Source organism: Prenolepis imparis, unplaced genomic scaffold, assembly GCF_030444845.1.
Source record: "Prenolepis imparis isolate NDT839.2.m4 unplaced genomic scaffold, iyPreImpa1.0 SCAF_5, whole genome shotgun sequence".
Lineage (NCBI taxonomy): Eukaryota > Metazoa > Arthropoda > Insecta > Hymenoptera > Formicidae > Prenolepis > Prenolepis imparis.
Genome location: NW_028141163.1, coordinates 17,880,992 through 17,898,381, shown reverse-complemented (window position 1 = coordinate 17,898,381; position 17,390 = coordinate 17,880,992). Strand labels below are relative to the sequence as shown.

The 17,390-nt window shown below is 37.0% G+C and overlaps 1 protein-coding gene across 4 annotated transcripts in view; it reads left to right on the top strand.

The window, feature by feature from the left end:
* The window catches only part of LOC145936602 (uncharacterized), a 73,118-nt gene extending 55,791 nt beyond the window's left edge, over nucleotides 1–17,327 (top strand). For all 4 annotated transcript variants that reach the window (XM_083038928.1, XM_083038926.1, XM_083038929.1 and 1 more), the window contains exon 2: nucleotides 7,017–17,327. In XM_083038928.1, the coding sequence (XP_082895054.1) occupies nucleotides 7,049–8,974 (1,926 nt within the window). In that variant the 5' untranslated portion in view covers nucleotides 7,017–7,048 and the 3' untranslated portion in view covers nucleotides 8,975–17,327. The remainder of the gene's footprint in view (nucleotides 1–7,016) is intronic.
* Nucleotides 17,328–17,390: the final 63 nt, after the last annotated feature.

Here is a 17,390-nt window from a genome sequence, read left to right as displayed (position 1 = left end):
CCCCATAGAATCGGGCAAACGGCGCAGATTCTATTATAGACAAGAAGCCACTAGCGGCCTAGCTGCCTTCGCTCGATGCCATTTTCACATGTATTATGCATGTCCGGGCAAATTTCGTCGTCTGTCGCGACGAAGGGGAGAGCATCGTCTTATTTATTATTTATGTTTGCCTTTAGCCGATAAACGGGGCAATCTAACTTGGCTATCTCGAGAATCCCAAACGTTTCTTCGACGATCGAGAGAATTAAACTATATCAGTACGTCAGTTTATTATTAATTTTTCAGCCGAGAATTACTTGCCGCATAATTTATATCGGACGAGAAATATCTATCGCATAATGTATATCCATAATGTATTAATGTTTTTAATTCCGCTCACACCGATGGTGTAATACAAGCCTGTTATAAACATGTAAATATATTGTGCAAATTATGTGCGATATTATTTATAAATTCTTTGTGCGAAAATATCACGTAGCATGTATAAATTACAGCGTAATAAAATATCGATGATAATGATACGTGCGCTGCAAATTTATATCTGGATATAATAAACTGTTATAAACTACTCGTGTACGAGATGTGAGATTATAATAATTCAAGATAATTAAATTTATTTGCTGAATCTCGGGGAAATTATGCAAATTTATTATCAATCTAAAAGATTTATTCCGCAAAAATCTTATCGCGTACAGATTTATCAGCTACAATTATTTGTAATCTTTAAACAATAATTATAGATCTCTAGATAAGAATCACATCTTCGAATAAAGTTTAACCCTTTTTTTGCTGATATAGTAAGTTTCTATTCTTCTCTCTTAACATTTGTGCTTGATGGAAAAGCAACGGAATGAACTGTGATCTAATGTATAAGCTACTTTACTATTGCTTACAAGAAGATCACCTTTACGATGGATATAACGTAACGACGGGGATCTTCTGTAGAAACAATTACCGATCTTTGATATTGCACTAAATATTCTATCGCTGTGGTAGATACATCGCTAATAGAATACCTTCGTTCGGGTACTTAATCGTCCGTTGGAGCTTTACGTACACGAAACTTGCGATGCACAGAACTAGATTATACGTAGTTAGTCTCGTAAATGTAAATCCTTAACGAGTTGCCAGAGATAGAGAGAGAGGGGGGGGGGGGAGGGAACGAAATAAAAACTTTCCGCTGACCTAGATACCAAGTTGCGATACTTGAGCTAATTCCCGGGCTTTACTCTTATCATCCTGACGGTCGTAGACAAGCGTTGTTTATCAGAGCGATGTCAGCTTTTACCGCGGGCAAGATATCCTCCTAGAATTCCCCGCGCAATCAACTTCCTTCAACCAACCTTCTCTCTCCTCTTTCTTGCCGATCTCGTTTCACCCTCTTCACAACTTTCTTCCTCACAGCGATATTCCGGCAGCCCCGAAAAACATCTCCCACCCGACACATCCCGGCGCGTCCGTTACGAGGTAGGAAAAAAAGAGAGGGGTGCCTGATTTCCCGGAGAAAATGATGCGCGCCGCATACGGGATATTACTTGCCGCGGACGTTAACATCCGCGGCACTTTTTTTTATTTTTTTTTTTTGCAAACGCGATGGCACGACCCTGAGAGGGAGTAGTAGAGCGAGGGCGGCGGCTTTGGACATATAGCTGTGTTAGATAGCGGGGATGCTGTAAATCTGTGCATTATACATGACAGTGAGATCAGCGCCATTTGTTATTCCCCGGCAGAGCGCGGAAAAAGAGACGTGAAAAATTACTGGCACAGGCAGCACTTACCGAAACGAGGATATTGGGGAATTTCTGGACGTATCGGAGATAGGAGAGAACTTGGCAAGGATATCTCGCCCATATAGGATTGAAATTATCGTTGGCGCAGTGCGTAATATCTCTCGCGTATATGATACGTTTTGCGTCGATTATTATGCATTCCTGACACGGGTTTATTTAACACAAACGATTGCAACGTGTAACATTTTCAACCTGCCTGCCTCCTGGCGAGCCGTGTTTTCCGTGTACAAGGTACTTTTGTGTTCGATTACAAGGCTGATTATGTGAGACAATCGCGGTTAATTTGACGGGCTAATCTAGTATCGATTTTCAATCGCGATACAGCCGAGCTATGCGCATATTAAACCAGAATTTCAAAGTCGATTACAAACGCGTTATATTTCTCGTTTTTGGAAGAATATTACGATGGCGCTTAGGAATAATATGGATTATTTATAAAAAGAAGCGTTCTATATACATGTATAAATGAAAATTTCATTGACTTATCTAAAAATATTCCGTTTAGTTGCACGAATTAGTTGCAAAAAGATGAAAATAATTATTTGTGCACTTATTATTATTTTTTTAAAATTAAATTGTCCGAAAATATAAATTTGCTAATTTCCGCGAAATGAGAATAGCAACATAATGTCTTTATAAGACTTTTAACGAAATATTAAGGCCTCAAGCGTTGTTTATCTTGTCACTTAATAAATTTTCCAAGTCTTAATTTTATCGCAATAGACCAAGTAAGTTGTGCTTTCACGTGAAATACGAACAGCAACTCGTCGAATTGCTTGTTTTACGGATAAATTTACCAAGGAAGGATGCACCATGTTCTAAGAAATAAACGCGCCGTTGGCAAACGTATCGTTTTCTTGTTTCCTCCAACTTTCTTTAAAGGCTCTGTGGGATGATTCCACTATATTTCTTCTAAGGTTGCTACAAGGGAAATACTCTGCTACATAAAGTAATATGAAAAAATATTTTTAAAATATAGTAACAATATAATAAAGTTAATCTCTTAGTTTACATATATATATATATATATATGTTTTTTTAAAAAAAGATAACATTGAAAGATAAATGTAACATTATGATATATTTCGTAATATTGTTAACACTTGATAATTTATGAGAAATTTAATCTTTAATGAAATTTATCAAACAAATCAGCATTATTTTTAATAACGATTTATTATTGAAAAACATTTTAATATTCTTCTGATATTAATCTGAGTTTTCTTTTATAATAAATTCGAATTTATATGATCACTCTTTTTTAGTTGGTATCACCTTAAATATTCTTTATCGAAAAATTTTTATTATATATATGAACATGTTTTATAGAGCCAATATGTTCTAATTTGCACTAATCAATCTAATTGTTTCGACATCAAAAACAAATAATGAGGTGAGGGAAGGAGGAGGGAATATAGGGGAAAGTATGTTAAATTGTACCATTCGTTAAATCGTACCTCTACTGTATTTCTTAAACAGAGTTAAAATATTTTAAAGTGTTAACGTTGTTGTATCGTAGCCTCACTCGAATTCCGCAATGTTTGTTTCCTTCTCAAGCGATCCGTTGATGAGTGACGTTTATAAATTTATTTTATGATTTTCATGTAATATTCGGCACCCCGTGCCTAAGCTATTACATTGAGAAAGATAAGCAATTAAACTTATTATTAAAGCATTTTTCCATTTTATTTAATCCTGTACATGGAAGTGTTGAAAAATCGGCAAAATGTTTTAAGATTATTTTTTTATTCACAATTTTGACAAAGCAATGAAAGTTCGGTAAAACGTACCATTAATTTTTTCCTATATCGGAGTAGTACAATTTACTAAATTTATTCTTTTACTTAGGCATAGTTTTTTTTCCTTTATATTTAAATGGATAACTGAAGAAAATATTATCAAATTTTATAATTATATTGAGATAATACTTGTTTATATTTTTGTGTGATACAAAAAATATTTTTGTTAAATTTTTGAAGAGAATTTATGAATATAAATATGACATTCTCTTATAGATATGTTTTGTTGCAGACAGAACTTTTATAGAAAATAAAATTTCATTTTTGTTACAATTTTTTAATTTTATTGTTAGATGTACGATTTAAAAACTCATGGGTACAATTTAGCAAACCGATATTGTAAATCGTATCAAATACTACTTTTTTTAATTTTTAATTTACAATATGAAACAGTGATAAATTTGTGTTAATGTTTAACGTATATCGTTGACAAAGAACCATAGTTTCAAATAAATAAAAAAATTTTGTCATTTTTTTGATAGTTTATTGCAATTTTAATATTTACCTTAGGGGGTACGATTTAGCATACTTTTCCTTATATATGTCGCATATCAGTAAAAACGTTAAAATGTCGTCAGATGAAAACGGCGAAATTCTTGATGACTTAATTAGTCGGGCGTAGTTTAAATTTAGTCGGGCATAGACGTAAAATTAATATCCACTTCTCTTTCGAAGCCGGTTTGTCATTTCTCTTTTTGTCACGAGTGGGTGGCGTTATTTACCCTCCATGGGCATTAAAAAAGTTGACATACAAACTGCGCCATGTCGTACATGTATATCCCGGGAGGAGATGCAAGCAGCGCGAAATCTGAACACAAATGCACGTGCAGGTGTCCGTAAATAAACTTGCATCGAGCTTGTGTAGCAAACCGGTGAACGTAAAAGGTAGTTACGCTTTCACGAGTTACCCGGCTCACAAAGGTCTTTCAGCTAACGGCGGATTTTATTTGAAACTGCAGCTCCATAACGTAGGGATATCGTTCATATAATCACGCACGTTATACGTATATATATACATATATCGTATAAAACGCGAAGAATGTTTTCGTGCTCTTGCGTGAATATAAAATACAATAGGATGTAATAAGTATTTCCTAATTAAAACCGCGGGCGTAAAATCGTACCAATGTTTTAAGATCCCTTTTGCTTTATATTTATGCTCTCTTTAAAAAATGTTTACGTATGTAAGTAATTATTATTTCATATTATCACGTGACCTAATTAATTGCAACGATAGTACTACATCACTTTGTTGAAGAGGAGAATTCTGATAGAGTATTTTGAAATGTAGAAAATTAACATGCAGTTAATATCATTAAATTGTCGGTCATTAAAGAGATAATTGGAATCGAGCGATGAAGTAATTCCTCTCTCTCTATCGCGCTTCGAGATGATATATGTTAGCTTTATATATAATCATAGATATATACTAAATAAATCACACAATATTCAGACGAGTTTGTGTTGCAACGAATGATAAAGCGAATGATAATTCTTTGACTATAACAGTATTTTCTTCGAGTCACAAATTATTTGACGAATTTTAAATTAATTTGATCTTTTTACTTATAAAATTATTTTTATTATAAAATGTTACATATACAGGGTGCGCGAAAAGTCCCGGAACGGTCTAATATTTCGGAAAAAAAGCATTTTACAAATAATAAATGTTTTAGACAAAAATTGTAATGTTAAAAGAACCCATTTAGTAGTTTAAACGGTTTGATTTTAGACAGCATTGTTTAGGTCATATCAAGGTCATCTTGAATTTTGTAAATGGAATCATCACTATATTTTTTTTATAGAAATCGATTCTTTACAATATTCTGTATAAAAAGTTATAAAGGTAGGGATGGCCAAAAAGTGAATAGTTTACGAGATATTTTATACTTTAATTTGACATAATCTTACATGAATATTATGAAATATCTCGTAAATTTTTTTAATTAAAATTTTTTTTAATTTTTAACATAAAATCGAGAGGTTCCGGCTTTGTTTCTGTATGTACTTTAATCGTGGAAAAGCATTTATTATTCTATTCAACCAATAAAAAGGAAAGGGTGCAGGAAAATGATCGTTTTGTCAATAAGACAGGACGAGGTCAGCATCCCCTTAAAATACAAACATTATCTTTTATAAATTACTTTAATGTTAGTATTTAAAAATTATTTTAGGAGGAAAACTTGTAGTATTTTATCGTAATGTCAAACCTTTAAATGTAACATATAGTTATATTATGATAATATCGCGTACATAAAATTTCTATATACATATAATATAATATAATGTATTTGTAATCTAAAATACTCTAGCACTAAATACTGAATCGATACTGATCTCAGATGAAATATTCGCTTTATTTACTGAATTATTTGAACGGAATTGCCTCATTTGTAGTTATTATTGCAAAATTTACGAAGACTACCGAGTCTATTTGTAGAATGTCAATGGGTATTATTGAAATTTGCGGGAGCAAAACGGTGATGAAGTATAATTATTCGTCGTAACCGACGCATGACGATAACGGGAGTATTAGGTTAATAATGGCGAAAAGTAATAATGCTAAATAGTGAAAGGTAATAATGCCAAATATCCGGTAAAACAAGATAGATTAACTCTCAATTATTCGCACTCGCAGTCATCGTAAACTCGACTCTTCGTCGTCAAATTCAGTAATTTAATCATATATGGCGTGCGTATATATCCGGAGATTTTATTAATGTAGAAAAAAGTCAGAAACTTAGTTAAGAAATTAAATTAATAGTCTTGATTGTCTGTTTGATATGTTTCTTATATGTATAGCTGCTGTTCGACTTTTAATCTCGACATTATATTCAAGCGCATTTAATATTAAACGTATACTTAAATGGCATCTTCTATTGACATTAAATGTTATTCTCATATTGTAAATAAAATTAAGGCGACAACACATACACACAGAATTAAATGCGCAATATTATAAATACAGGTCTGTTTAATTTAATCTCTCCGTTGAAAACTACTCTCGTGTAATAAAAAGTACGTAAGCTAACTTAATATTGCATTTGAGTTGTAAAAAGCAGTGAATGATACGACTTATATGTATACACACATTTTCCTTGAAGATTTATTAAATCTTATTTTAGATATATTTTAACGAATTTCTAACATAAGACGTGATTGGCTTCGAATTCGACTACCGGATACGACATTTTTAGTCGCCGATGATCGAAATGCAGATTCAATGCAAGATTCGCAGTAGGCTTTTACTCGGTAGCTCCGTCGAATTTAATTTCGAGCGTATTTTATATTATTGCTCAAGTAAACCCCGCTTGCCCAAGCGAGGCGATTTTGAGCTCTCTAATTATTACATACCTGCTCGCATATCTTTAATACGCCATACTGACATCGATAATTAATAATGTTTTGTCGTTCACTTATTGTGCAGGGTAGTTCCAGTCCGGAAGAAGCTCATATGGAATGGCATCACGTGGGCCGTCGCCGCCGTGGACGCTGTCGATCGCGATAGCGATGGTCGCCGTGATGACAATTGTGGCTAGTGGCCTCTGTCCGGCGCGATGTCGATGCGACGACGAGAGCCTACGCGCCTCTTGCGCTTACGCCGACCTCGAGGTCGTGCCGATCCAATTGAATCCGGAGATTCGTCACTTGGATCTCTCCAAGAATCGCGTCACCAGCGTGCACCTGACCTTCGGCTTTTACGGGAATCTTGAGAGCCTCGATCTCAGCTCGAATCTCATCCACACGCTGGGCCAGGAAAATTTCAGCCTGCAGCAAAACTTGTTCGCGTTAAACGTCAGCAACAACGCGATTCACACGCTAGCGAAGAACGCTCTGCGAGGACTCACGTCCCTGAAGGAATTGCATCTGGCTGGCAACAACATTTCGCACATGGACGAGCAGGCGTTTAAGTACACCAGCGAGCTGGAAGTGCTAAATCTGAGCAATAATTCGATCACGAGTCTGCCTGATGACCTGCTGACGAATCTGCACAAGATACGGACATTGATTCTAAGCGAGAATTCGCTGTTGGAGATACCGACGAATAATCTGGTGCTAGCGCCAAGTTTGGAGCGAATAGATATGTCGTACAACTTGATACTGGAGCTCGATCGAGACTCCTTGCCGTCGTTACCATCGCTGGTTTTCCTAAATCTGTCGAACAACGTCATTAGAGGCATCGCCGATGTCGCCTTTGATCGCCTGCCGGATCTCTTGTATCTGGATTTATCAGGGAACAATTTGACGTCCGTGCCTGCGCCCGCCTTGGCCAGACTGAGCGTCCTGACGAGCCTCGTTTTAAGCACAAACCCCCTCGAATCTTTAGAGGCCGTGGCCTTTCGCAATCTCTTCGAGTTGAGGAACTTGGAACTGAACGACTGCATGATCACGAGCGTAAACGCGCGAGCGTTCGCCGATAACGTGAACCTCGAGCGTATCTCGATGGACGGCAATCGGGAATTGAAAGAGCTACCGGTGCGTGTCTTATACGGGGCTCGATATCTCAGGTGGGTCTCGTTACGCCGATGCAGCCTGGCGACTCTGCAACCGACGCAATTTCCGATCGACGGTCTCTCCCATCTGCGCGTCGGCGGCAATCCTCTCGTGTGCAACTGCTCGGTCCATTGGCTGTGGAACGTGATACGCGCTGAAGAGCGACGTAACGAGACGCGACTGGAACTGGACACCCACGACATCGTTTGCAGTGACGAAGAGTTTGCCGGCAAGGCTCTGATCGCGCTGTCCGAGGGTTCCCTGCGGTGTCGCCTGAGCCCGCTGTATTTGTCATTGTCAGCTGTCGGTTGCCTGGTGGCAGCCGCGACCGTGCTCGCCTTGATCGCTCATGTCACCCGGACCAAGAGGAAGAGACGCTCGTCACTCGCTTACGCCGCGTCGAATCGTCCCGAGTTCTTAGTCTACGTAGGTAGAAGCGACGGGCTGGATAAGAACGCCGAATCGTACAGCCGACGTCTGTTGGCCAGGAACAACGATGACATGTCGTATGATTCGCCACGTGGCAAGCCGGCGGTGACAGCCGCGACGGAGTGCAGCCCCCAGTCTCAGGACACGAACATCTACGAGACTCCGCGATACGCCCGACCCGGGCATCGCGACGTCGTGGATCCTTCGTACGGGAATAAGCGACTGATGGAGGAAGGGATGTACGCGGTGGCGGACGTGACCGATCTACGGGACGAGCCGCCGGAAGTGTTATCGCTTTATCGCGGACGCAACCCTTCCGGCAGATCGAACACTCTACAACGGTTGGACTACGGTTACGATTACGAGTATGATTACGATTACGAGTCGGCGCATCAGTCGCCGCCGCCGCCACCGCCGCCGCCGCCACCGCTTTCCGAGAAACCGCACGTTGTCTTCGTGTGAGGGGGATCAGCACGTGGGTCCAGCTCTCTGTAGCCGTAATCAGCGAATTCGGGGATAGTCTAGTCGTTAAGGCGAACCGGATGCGCCGCCAACTCCGTATCGCGGGCTTTTAACGGTCCGAAACGTCTCGGGATTATTGCCTCGACGACGCTTGGCGTCTTGATTACTCGAGCGTCGCGCTGCGCATGTGATGAGAAAGGATCTCTGCAGTATATATATATATATATATATATATATATATATATATATATATATACTCTGCAGGAATGATGTAGAAATATGAAAGATTTACATCACCGAAACTCGACGACCGGTTGTTAAATTTAAGCAACGTATGATATCATTCTAGAATGTTTGCACTATCGTTGTTGCTGAAGACGTTACATCTCATCGCATGCGAGGACCAACAAGCTGCAAGTTGTATACACGGTTAAACGTTTGAGCAATAGTAATGTTTTCGTTCGATGAGGAAAGAAAAAAGAGGAAAATAAAAGGTAGAGAAAGAATGAGAAGGAACGACGTGCAACTACTGTTCCGAACATTTTGTACCGCGATAAGACGCGAGAGTAACGAGTCGATGTAGGTGGACATTACTTTCCACTTGACGCTTGAAAATGATCGATATCCCATCGCCGTCGGGAAAGCGGATTATCCTGAAATTCTGTTGCTCGAGCGTGAATGTACCGTGTTTTGCTCGTAAGAAACCGAAGCGGGTTACGGCGCGACCGTGACGCGACACGCTGAAATTGTACCCCTAGGACAAACAGAAGCAACCGTGGACGAGTGAAAATGAAATGTCTTCCGAGATAGTTGCATCGCTACTAGAGAACCCTTTCTCTCCCTAGAGAAAGAGAGAGAGAAAGAGAGTGTTTGCGTGTGTGTGAAAGAGAGAGAAAGAGCCAGGCTGCATTCTTATTGAGGGAACACAATCTGACTCGGAATGTAAATTGTGCGGGAACGTAAGAGAGTACGTTATATGTATTATACCTGGACCGTGTAGTGAGAAAGAAGCAAAGAGAGAACGAGAGAACCCGTATTTATTTTCGAGAATTGCGAGTTGAAATCTGCTGGCTCAGTGCGAATGCAGTGGCAATGCAATGCACCTGATTTTGCTTAGGCGAATGTTCATTTCGCGTTTCGGACTCGTTTGAACACGTAGTGACAAATCAAATAAAGCTGCGTCGTGTGTTAGTCGATTAAGGTCCTTTTAGAGATTACTAGCTACCTAGAGATTAATACTCTTTGTAAAAAGTCCGTTCCAGGCTGAGAAGCTTCTCCGGCTCGAGGTTTGCTAAATTAAATTATTGTCGACTACATCAATCGCGCTATAAGACTTAATAAATATAGCGCTCTTATTACATCCATTTTATATAGAATCCAACTATTCGAGTATCTGGATTCAAATAAATATATCTGTTTGATTATTTAATTATTGTGTGGATTTGTGTATAAATTATATATTTATTATTTGAATAATACGGATATAAATTATCGGATTTTGGTATTAATTATGTGTAATACAAAACTCTTGGGTCTGGAAATATTTATATTTCATTAAATAATTATATTTACGAAAGACACACAAATAATGCATTAATTATCTTTTTGTCGCATTCGGATATAAATTAAACGAGTATCCAGATACTTGAAAATTCGTAAATTTGAGCAACCGTACGAGCACTATTAATAAAGGAAGAATAAGTTGTTTGCTAAAAATTGCGTTAATACACGTCCCTCCACACGAGACACACGCTTAAGGGAGCAAATTACGTTATAGGACGCGAATTCGATTTTTTCCCTCTTTTTGCGATCGACAAAGGGAGGATCCTTTGTACGAAGTGTTGTAAATTAAAGCAATAATAGTGTGTTACGACCTTTACTCTGTAAGCACATTACACCGAATATATTTAGAAACTACAAAAGACACACATTTATACAAAAATGCATAAGCGAATACATACGAAAAAAAAATATATATGAAAATATATATATTTATTTATTAATTTATGATGTTAAGTTTGGAAAGATGTTACGTTTTGAATACGAAAATATACTTAATGCAGTACGAATATATAAAGTGCGTACGTTTCCGTTATGGGAATCACCGAAACAGACTCGTAGTACTTGCGATTCGCAATAACGATTCCGTCTTGCGCGACGATAAAGAGAAAAAAAAGAAGAAGGAAATAATACATATACGCGTGCGTCTCTGACGACGGAAGTTGTTACGCGAATCCGCGATTACGCGATCCTGAGAGAGCCTATATATCTCTATGTTTTTCGCGCACGCCTCTAAACGCACCGCGCGCGTCCCCACGAAATCTAACAGAATATGCAAAACTTTCTAATTGGATCCGTTTGTAAGGCAGTTCAGTGAAAGTCGTAGTTTGCTACACCCGGAGATTAAGTCTCGTTACTGAATCGCATTTTCCTTACGACGCGACGGGCCGCAGCTCGAACTTTCCCAGAATTTAAAGAGAGAGATTAAAGGGCACCCTTTTTTGCGAATTCGTTGCCAGTTCGTTCGTTTGAAGCGAAACGAAATCTTGGGGCGGAAGACGATAAACTTTGGACCGTCAAAGAGTATATGTGTGTGTATCGAGACAATATTGTTTTGAATCTTGCAATATACAGGGTGTTCCATTTTAAAAAATATGTTTAAATGTACAAAAAACGTCACATTTCAGAAAAAAAATGTTTCGAATAAAAGTTGCTTGGTTTTGAGAGCAAAAAGAAGTTGACGCTACTGACTTTTTTCTAAAGGGCAATTTTCAAGGTCATTTGAAGGTTATATATGTTTTTTTAGATGAAACTACCTTAATTTTTTTACATAAATCGATTCCTCGCAATATTCACTATAAAAAATTATAAGGGTAAGATGGCCAAAAAATGAATAGTTTACGAGATATTTTATACTTAAGTTTGACATAATTTTACATAAACTATAAAATATCTCGTAAAATATTTATTTTTTGACGATCTTCTATACTTTTATGCACAAAATAACGAGAAGAGTCAATTGGTGCAAAGAAAACACATAGTTGTTAAATGACCTTTAAATAATCTTGAAATCGCTCCTTAGAGAGAGAGAGAGAGAGAGAGAGAGAGGGAGAGAGAGGAAAAAGTCAGTAGCGCAAACTGCTTTTCTCCTCAAAACCAAACAACTTTTATTCGAAACATTTTTTTCTGAAACGCGATGTTTTTGGTATATTTGAGAATATTTTTTAAAATAGGACACCTTGTATATTCCTTTAGTATATTCCTTTAGTACTTTATTTTCTTACAAACAAGCTTGATCATAGGTAAAGATAATAAAGATAATTTCGTCGTTTATGTGTCGAGATCGATGATGAAATGTCAGTGAGATCGATTGATTTGATTCTATCGAGACATAAAACAGTGCTATAAAAATCTAATGTAAGCAGGATTATTATTAGTCGAGTATTAAAAGAACATTTCGTTGTTTGTGCGCTTGCTGAAAATTATCTTCTCATAAATATATATACAGAGTTGAAAAGTTAATTTCCGCGAGATTCATAACTATGTTCTTTTAACGAGACGTATAGAATTCTCTCGTTCTCGGATCGATATGCGGATGGTTTCATAAAAAATGTATGGAAATCGCCGTTCTCGCGGCGAAACAGTTCCCCAGATAGTCGGCAATCGCCATCAATTCGCATCAGCGTTCATTCGCGTCGAACGAGTCGGGTAGCCGTTTAAAAAAATGATGGTACTCACAGTTTGCGTACAAAAAGAAAAAAAAGGAAAAAAAGGAAGATCGATGAAACCGTATTTACGAGGTCGTTTAGATTTAATGCGATTAGGCGAAACATTTGGGATTGATGTTTCCTCTTACCTGGACCTCGTGAGTGATACCACCTTCGTTCTCTGGCTCGCTCTCTGAAACGTTCTGAAAAATTCATTTTCCCCCTCGAAGCGAGAGGCCCGGTAGGAGCGTCGAGTGAAAATCCCCCATTAATGAGCTTTCCGTGTGCGGTCCACTGACCTACAAGCTGCATCAGCGAGCTACCTACAAGCTGGACCCTCTTGCTTTCCGCCGAAACGGGTCGTCCATCTCGGCCCGCTAAGTTTGGAAGTTCTCACGTGGAATGCGCAATCGATCGTCACAGTTTAACTCGAAAGTCGGCGGCCTTTTCTTCGTCGATTATGCGAAGAGTTTTACGACGGACCGAACAGGAAGAATAAGAAAGTAAGAAAAAGAGAGAGAGAAAGAGAAAGAGAAACAGAGTCCGTAAAGTTTCAATCTACTTTATTCGAATTTTATGATCGGTTTCGAATATCTGTGTGTTGAATACATTGAAAGATATGAGATCTACAGATTTTTTTTTCTTTTTCTATTTATATTAATCTAATTACATATCTATTCTGATATCTATGTGTAATATATAATTCACTGCTTAGTGTAAATTTTTTTTATTACTCTTCTCTTATATATGATGTGTAATTTACACCTTACAAAAACTTACAACTTATTTTACTTTAAATTTACAAAATTTAGATTTTATAAAATAATTGATCTTATATAAAATAATAATGTATTTAATGATTAATAAAATGTGAATATTGGATTGTTTTTTTAAATATTCATCAATATAATAAGAAAGATTAAAAGGCTCCTTATCGCGACCATGTTGGATTGTGACGTCAGAGGCGAGAAAATACACGCTGAAGATTTTTGCGTGCCATTTTTTAGATAAAAAGATATTTTGATGAAACACAACTTCAGATAGCTTTAGCATATTTTTAAAATACTCCGAAAATTATCTTTTGCCCTTTATAATTAATCAACAGCTATAAAATGACTGTAATATGAGGCCCAGTCCGTCTGGTCTTTGCACATTCCGCATGACAAAGTCTGATGTTTCAATTATTTTACGGTTGTTGATTGACTGTCAAGGAAAAAAATAGTTTTCGGAGTATTTTAAAAGTGTGTTAAAACCATCTGTAGTTGTGTTTCATCAAATAATTTTTTTATCTAAAAATTGCACGCAAAAATTTTCAGCGTGTATTTTCTCGCTTCTGACGTGACAATTCAACATGATTGCGGCGAGGACCAAGGTGCCTTAAAATTCTAATTAAACGTATATATTATGTCTCTTTGTTTATTTATTACTTAATCATTGATGAGAAACAGAGGGGATTAAATCTGATCCAATTTACAACTTTGATTACCGACATTAAGCGTTCATCTCCACTCATTTCTTTCGCTCTATCTTATTCTTGTGTATATATCTCTCTGTCATTTAAATCGTCCGATTAATCTTAAATCTTAAATATCCAAGATATGCTCTTCAGATTATAACTAAGACCCCTTCCGTTGACACAAATTTACATTTATTTCGTACAGAAATTCTGAGGCTTTGCGTATCCATCACGATTATAAACACCACAACCACCACTGTAAATAGGCGTTCCAGATAAAATCTCAACTCTTTCACACGGAAGAGCTAAATTTTCCGAGTATGCAATAGTAAAGATACCGGAAAGATGAGAAAAACCCAAAGGACACGAGTAAGATTATACACAAATCTTTTCTTAAATACACACGGATTCCAGCTCAATTAGACACGCTCTACTTTTAACAATTTGCCTCGTAAATACCATTCGCGTTTTTAATCACATCTTCGTGTTCTATCCATCTGACATATAAAGTTAAACGAATTCGAGGGCTCAAATGAGAAAAGACCACCCCTATAAGGCGCCGCTGGAAATATTAGACCTGAAAATATTTCACCGTGCCTACCCTCTCTCGCTCGGTTAGCCAAGATTTCTCGGTGGCACTTCACCCGACTCGTTAGTCATGGTAGTTAGTCATGCTATGTGCATCTCTCGTCTGGAGGACGACCAAGAGGACAAGTTGAGACAGGGAGAAAGAGAGAGAGAGAGAGCGAGAGAGAGAGAGAAAGAGCTTCGTTGTGAGAGGGGTTGGCGAAGCCGGGACGTTCCCTAAGAGAGAGAGAGATAGAGGCCTCGCACAAATGTCCTTCTCCTTGCTCTTCTGAGTCTCCCCTTTTCGAATTTCGCTTTGGGGACTTCGATGCGTTTGAGGCGTGCCGCTGCTGCTTTCGGCGGCTATTTTTGTATGTACATACAAGACCGTGTGTGTAATGTCGAATGTATAGTTAGCGTTGAAATGGTCTCGGGGACACACTCTTTTTGTGCTCACGTATAAGAAATATACATCTCGACAGACTTATTCCCGTATAAATCGAAGATGTGTAACGCACAGTTATATTAAAATTCCAAGTAGCAAACTGGCGTCATTAAACGTCAAAATGGGGTTGTTGACATGACACTTCTATATATTCTTCTTTCCCCAATATCTTTTTTGCCAATAAATCAACAATAGTGATACATATAACGCTGTAGCGACTTTATTATTACCTCTGCAATACATCTTCGATTTATACGAAGAAATAAATTCTGCGGAAAATCTTTGTGAGAAAAAGTGTCCGTACCATTTCGACGCCAATAAATCGTAAAACGTTCCCTCACGTGCGTAAACGTCCATATGTGAATGCCCGTTTCATTTGTATTTTCCCCTCCTTCATTCGTGTGTATGCGTGCAAGACCTACTACGGCGCCGGTTTCATAACGATATAACGGCAATAACGATTGTTCCCCGAGATGTTCACAACGAACGGCTCGAAAACTCGCATGCGATCGAACGGGTCATTCGCGAGACTAGAATAAGGCAATACCCACGTAAAGCGTGCTCGCTACGATAAAGATAAGACCGACGGAATAGCTCTTACGGGATCTTGCCTTTTCCTTTGCGTGCGTGTATATGAAACCGGCATGTAATTTGTCCGCTCTCTCGTATATGTCGTATGTTCTTACCCTATTTTCGCCCTCGTCCCGAACGTCCCCTATGTGTTCCCTCTCTCCGGCTGTTGCGCGTCCTTTCAGCTTGGAAAAGACCAAAGTACTTGTTTCGTAGAAACACGCGTGAATGTAATGCAATGTACCCTTCACCACCTTGCTTCGTGTAATCTCATATTTCCGCAAGCAAATTTGGACAAAAACAGTTTCGCGTTTGCGAAATGTTGATTAACTTACTAATCGAAGAAATGAAAAATTAAAAAAAAATGTTGATTTCCTTTTTATTAAAATGTTAGAGCTAAAAATAATTCAATACGATGTCTAACGATATATAATACATATTTATAATTTTAATAAATAAATATAATATTATTATTCTCCATTTATCTTTTTATTTTCTAAGAAGAAATTTTAAAATCTAAATATTTTTTTCGTAACAAATATGATGAATTTATTTAAGTTTAAATTATATATGTGTAATTTTATTGAAACTAAATTAATAGCTGATTGAAGGGCTCATAATTGGAAAAACGAATGTTTTATTCAATCCATTTTATCCCATTCTTGAATCTTTTAATTATTATTGATATTTGATACATAAAGATGCAAGATCTATCTTAAGTGAAAAATCTGTTGTTCAAGAATAGTTTTTATTCATCGTTAAATATCGTGTGAATTTACAAAAAACGAATGAAATTGTAATCTTGATTAAAAGCATGTGATTATTATAATGAACTTATTAAACGCACGAAATATGTTGGGTTTGATATAAGCAACGGGTGTACATTGCATGTGTTTCACCGCACTTTTAGTAATGTAGTTATATATTTAGACTCTTTCACAATTACGATCGACTCGTGTGTAGCTACCGAAGGGATCGATTCTCATTATAATCTAGTATAGATACTTTTTGGTCTTCTATATATACGTTTAACACTCTGCTAGAAATTCTTCTGACTTTTCAAGATGAGCTATGAATTTATACTTGCGAAAATATATACGCGCATATACCAGGTGTTCCAAAAGATCTTATACGATTATGCTATCGTAAAGAGAAAAGAAAAAGAGACTGATTCTTTGAAAAGTTTTAAATTGATTTTTTCTTATCCAAAGAGTCGAGGTATTTATATAATATTCTCTCATATTCTAAACTTAGACTTGCTAATATGCGTTAAAATTTAGAATTTTAATACATTCCAAGTAGACTTTACTCAAACAGAACTTTAATTAAAATCAATGTTACTCCGCAAGATATATTTAATACTGAACATTGAAAAATTACGAGAACAGTGTAATATACATCGATCAAGTGAAAATCGATTCAAAATTAATCAAAGAATCTCTCAGCAGAGCATAAACGTAAAGAAAAATTGAGGAGACACCTTGTATATAGAATATATACAAATCTATATATATATATATATATATATATATATATATATATATTATGCATGCACACGTATACTCTCAGATATTCATGTCTGAACAATTTTTGCGTGTACGCGAAGAAAATACTTGAAGTAATATTTTAAGTAATTATACATAAAAATTTCATACATTGCTAATAAAAATG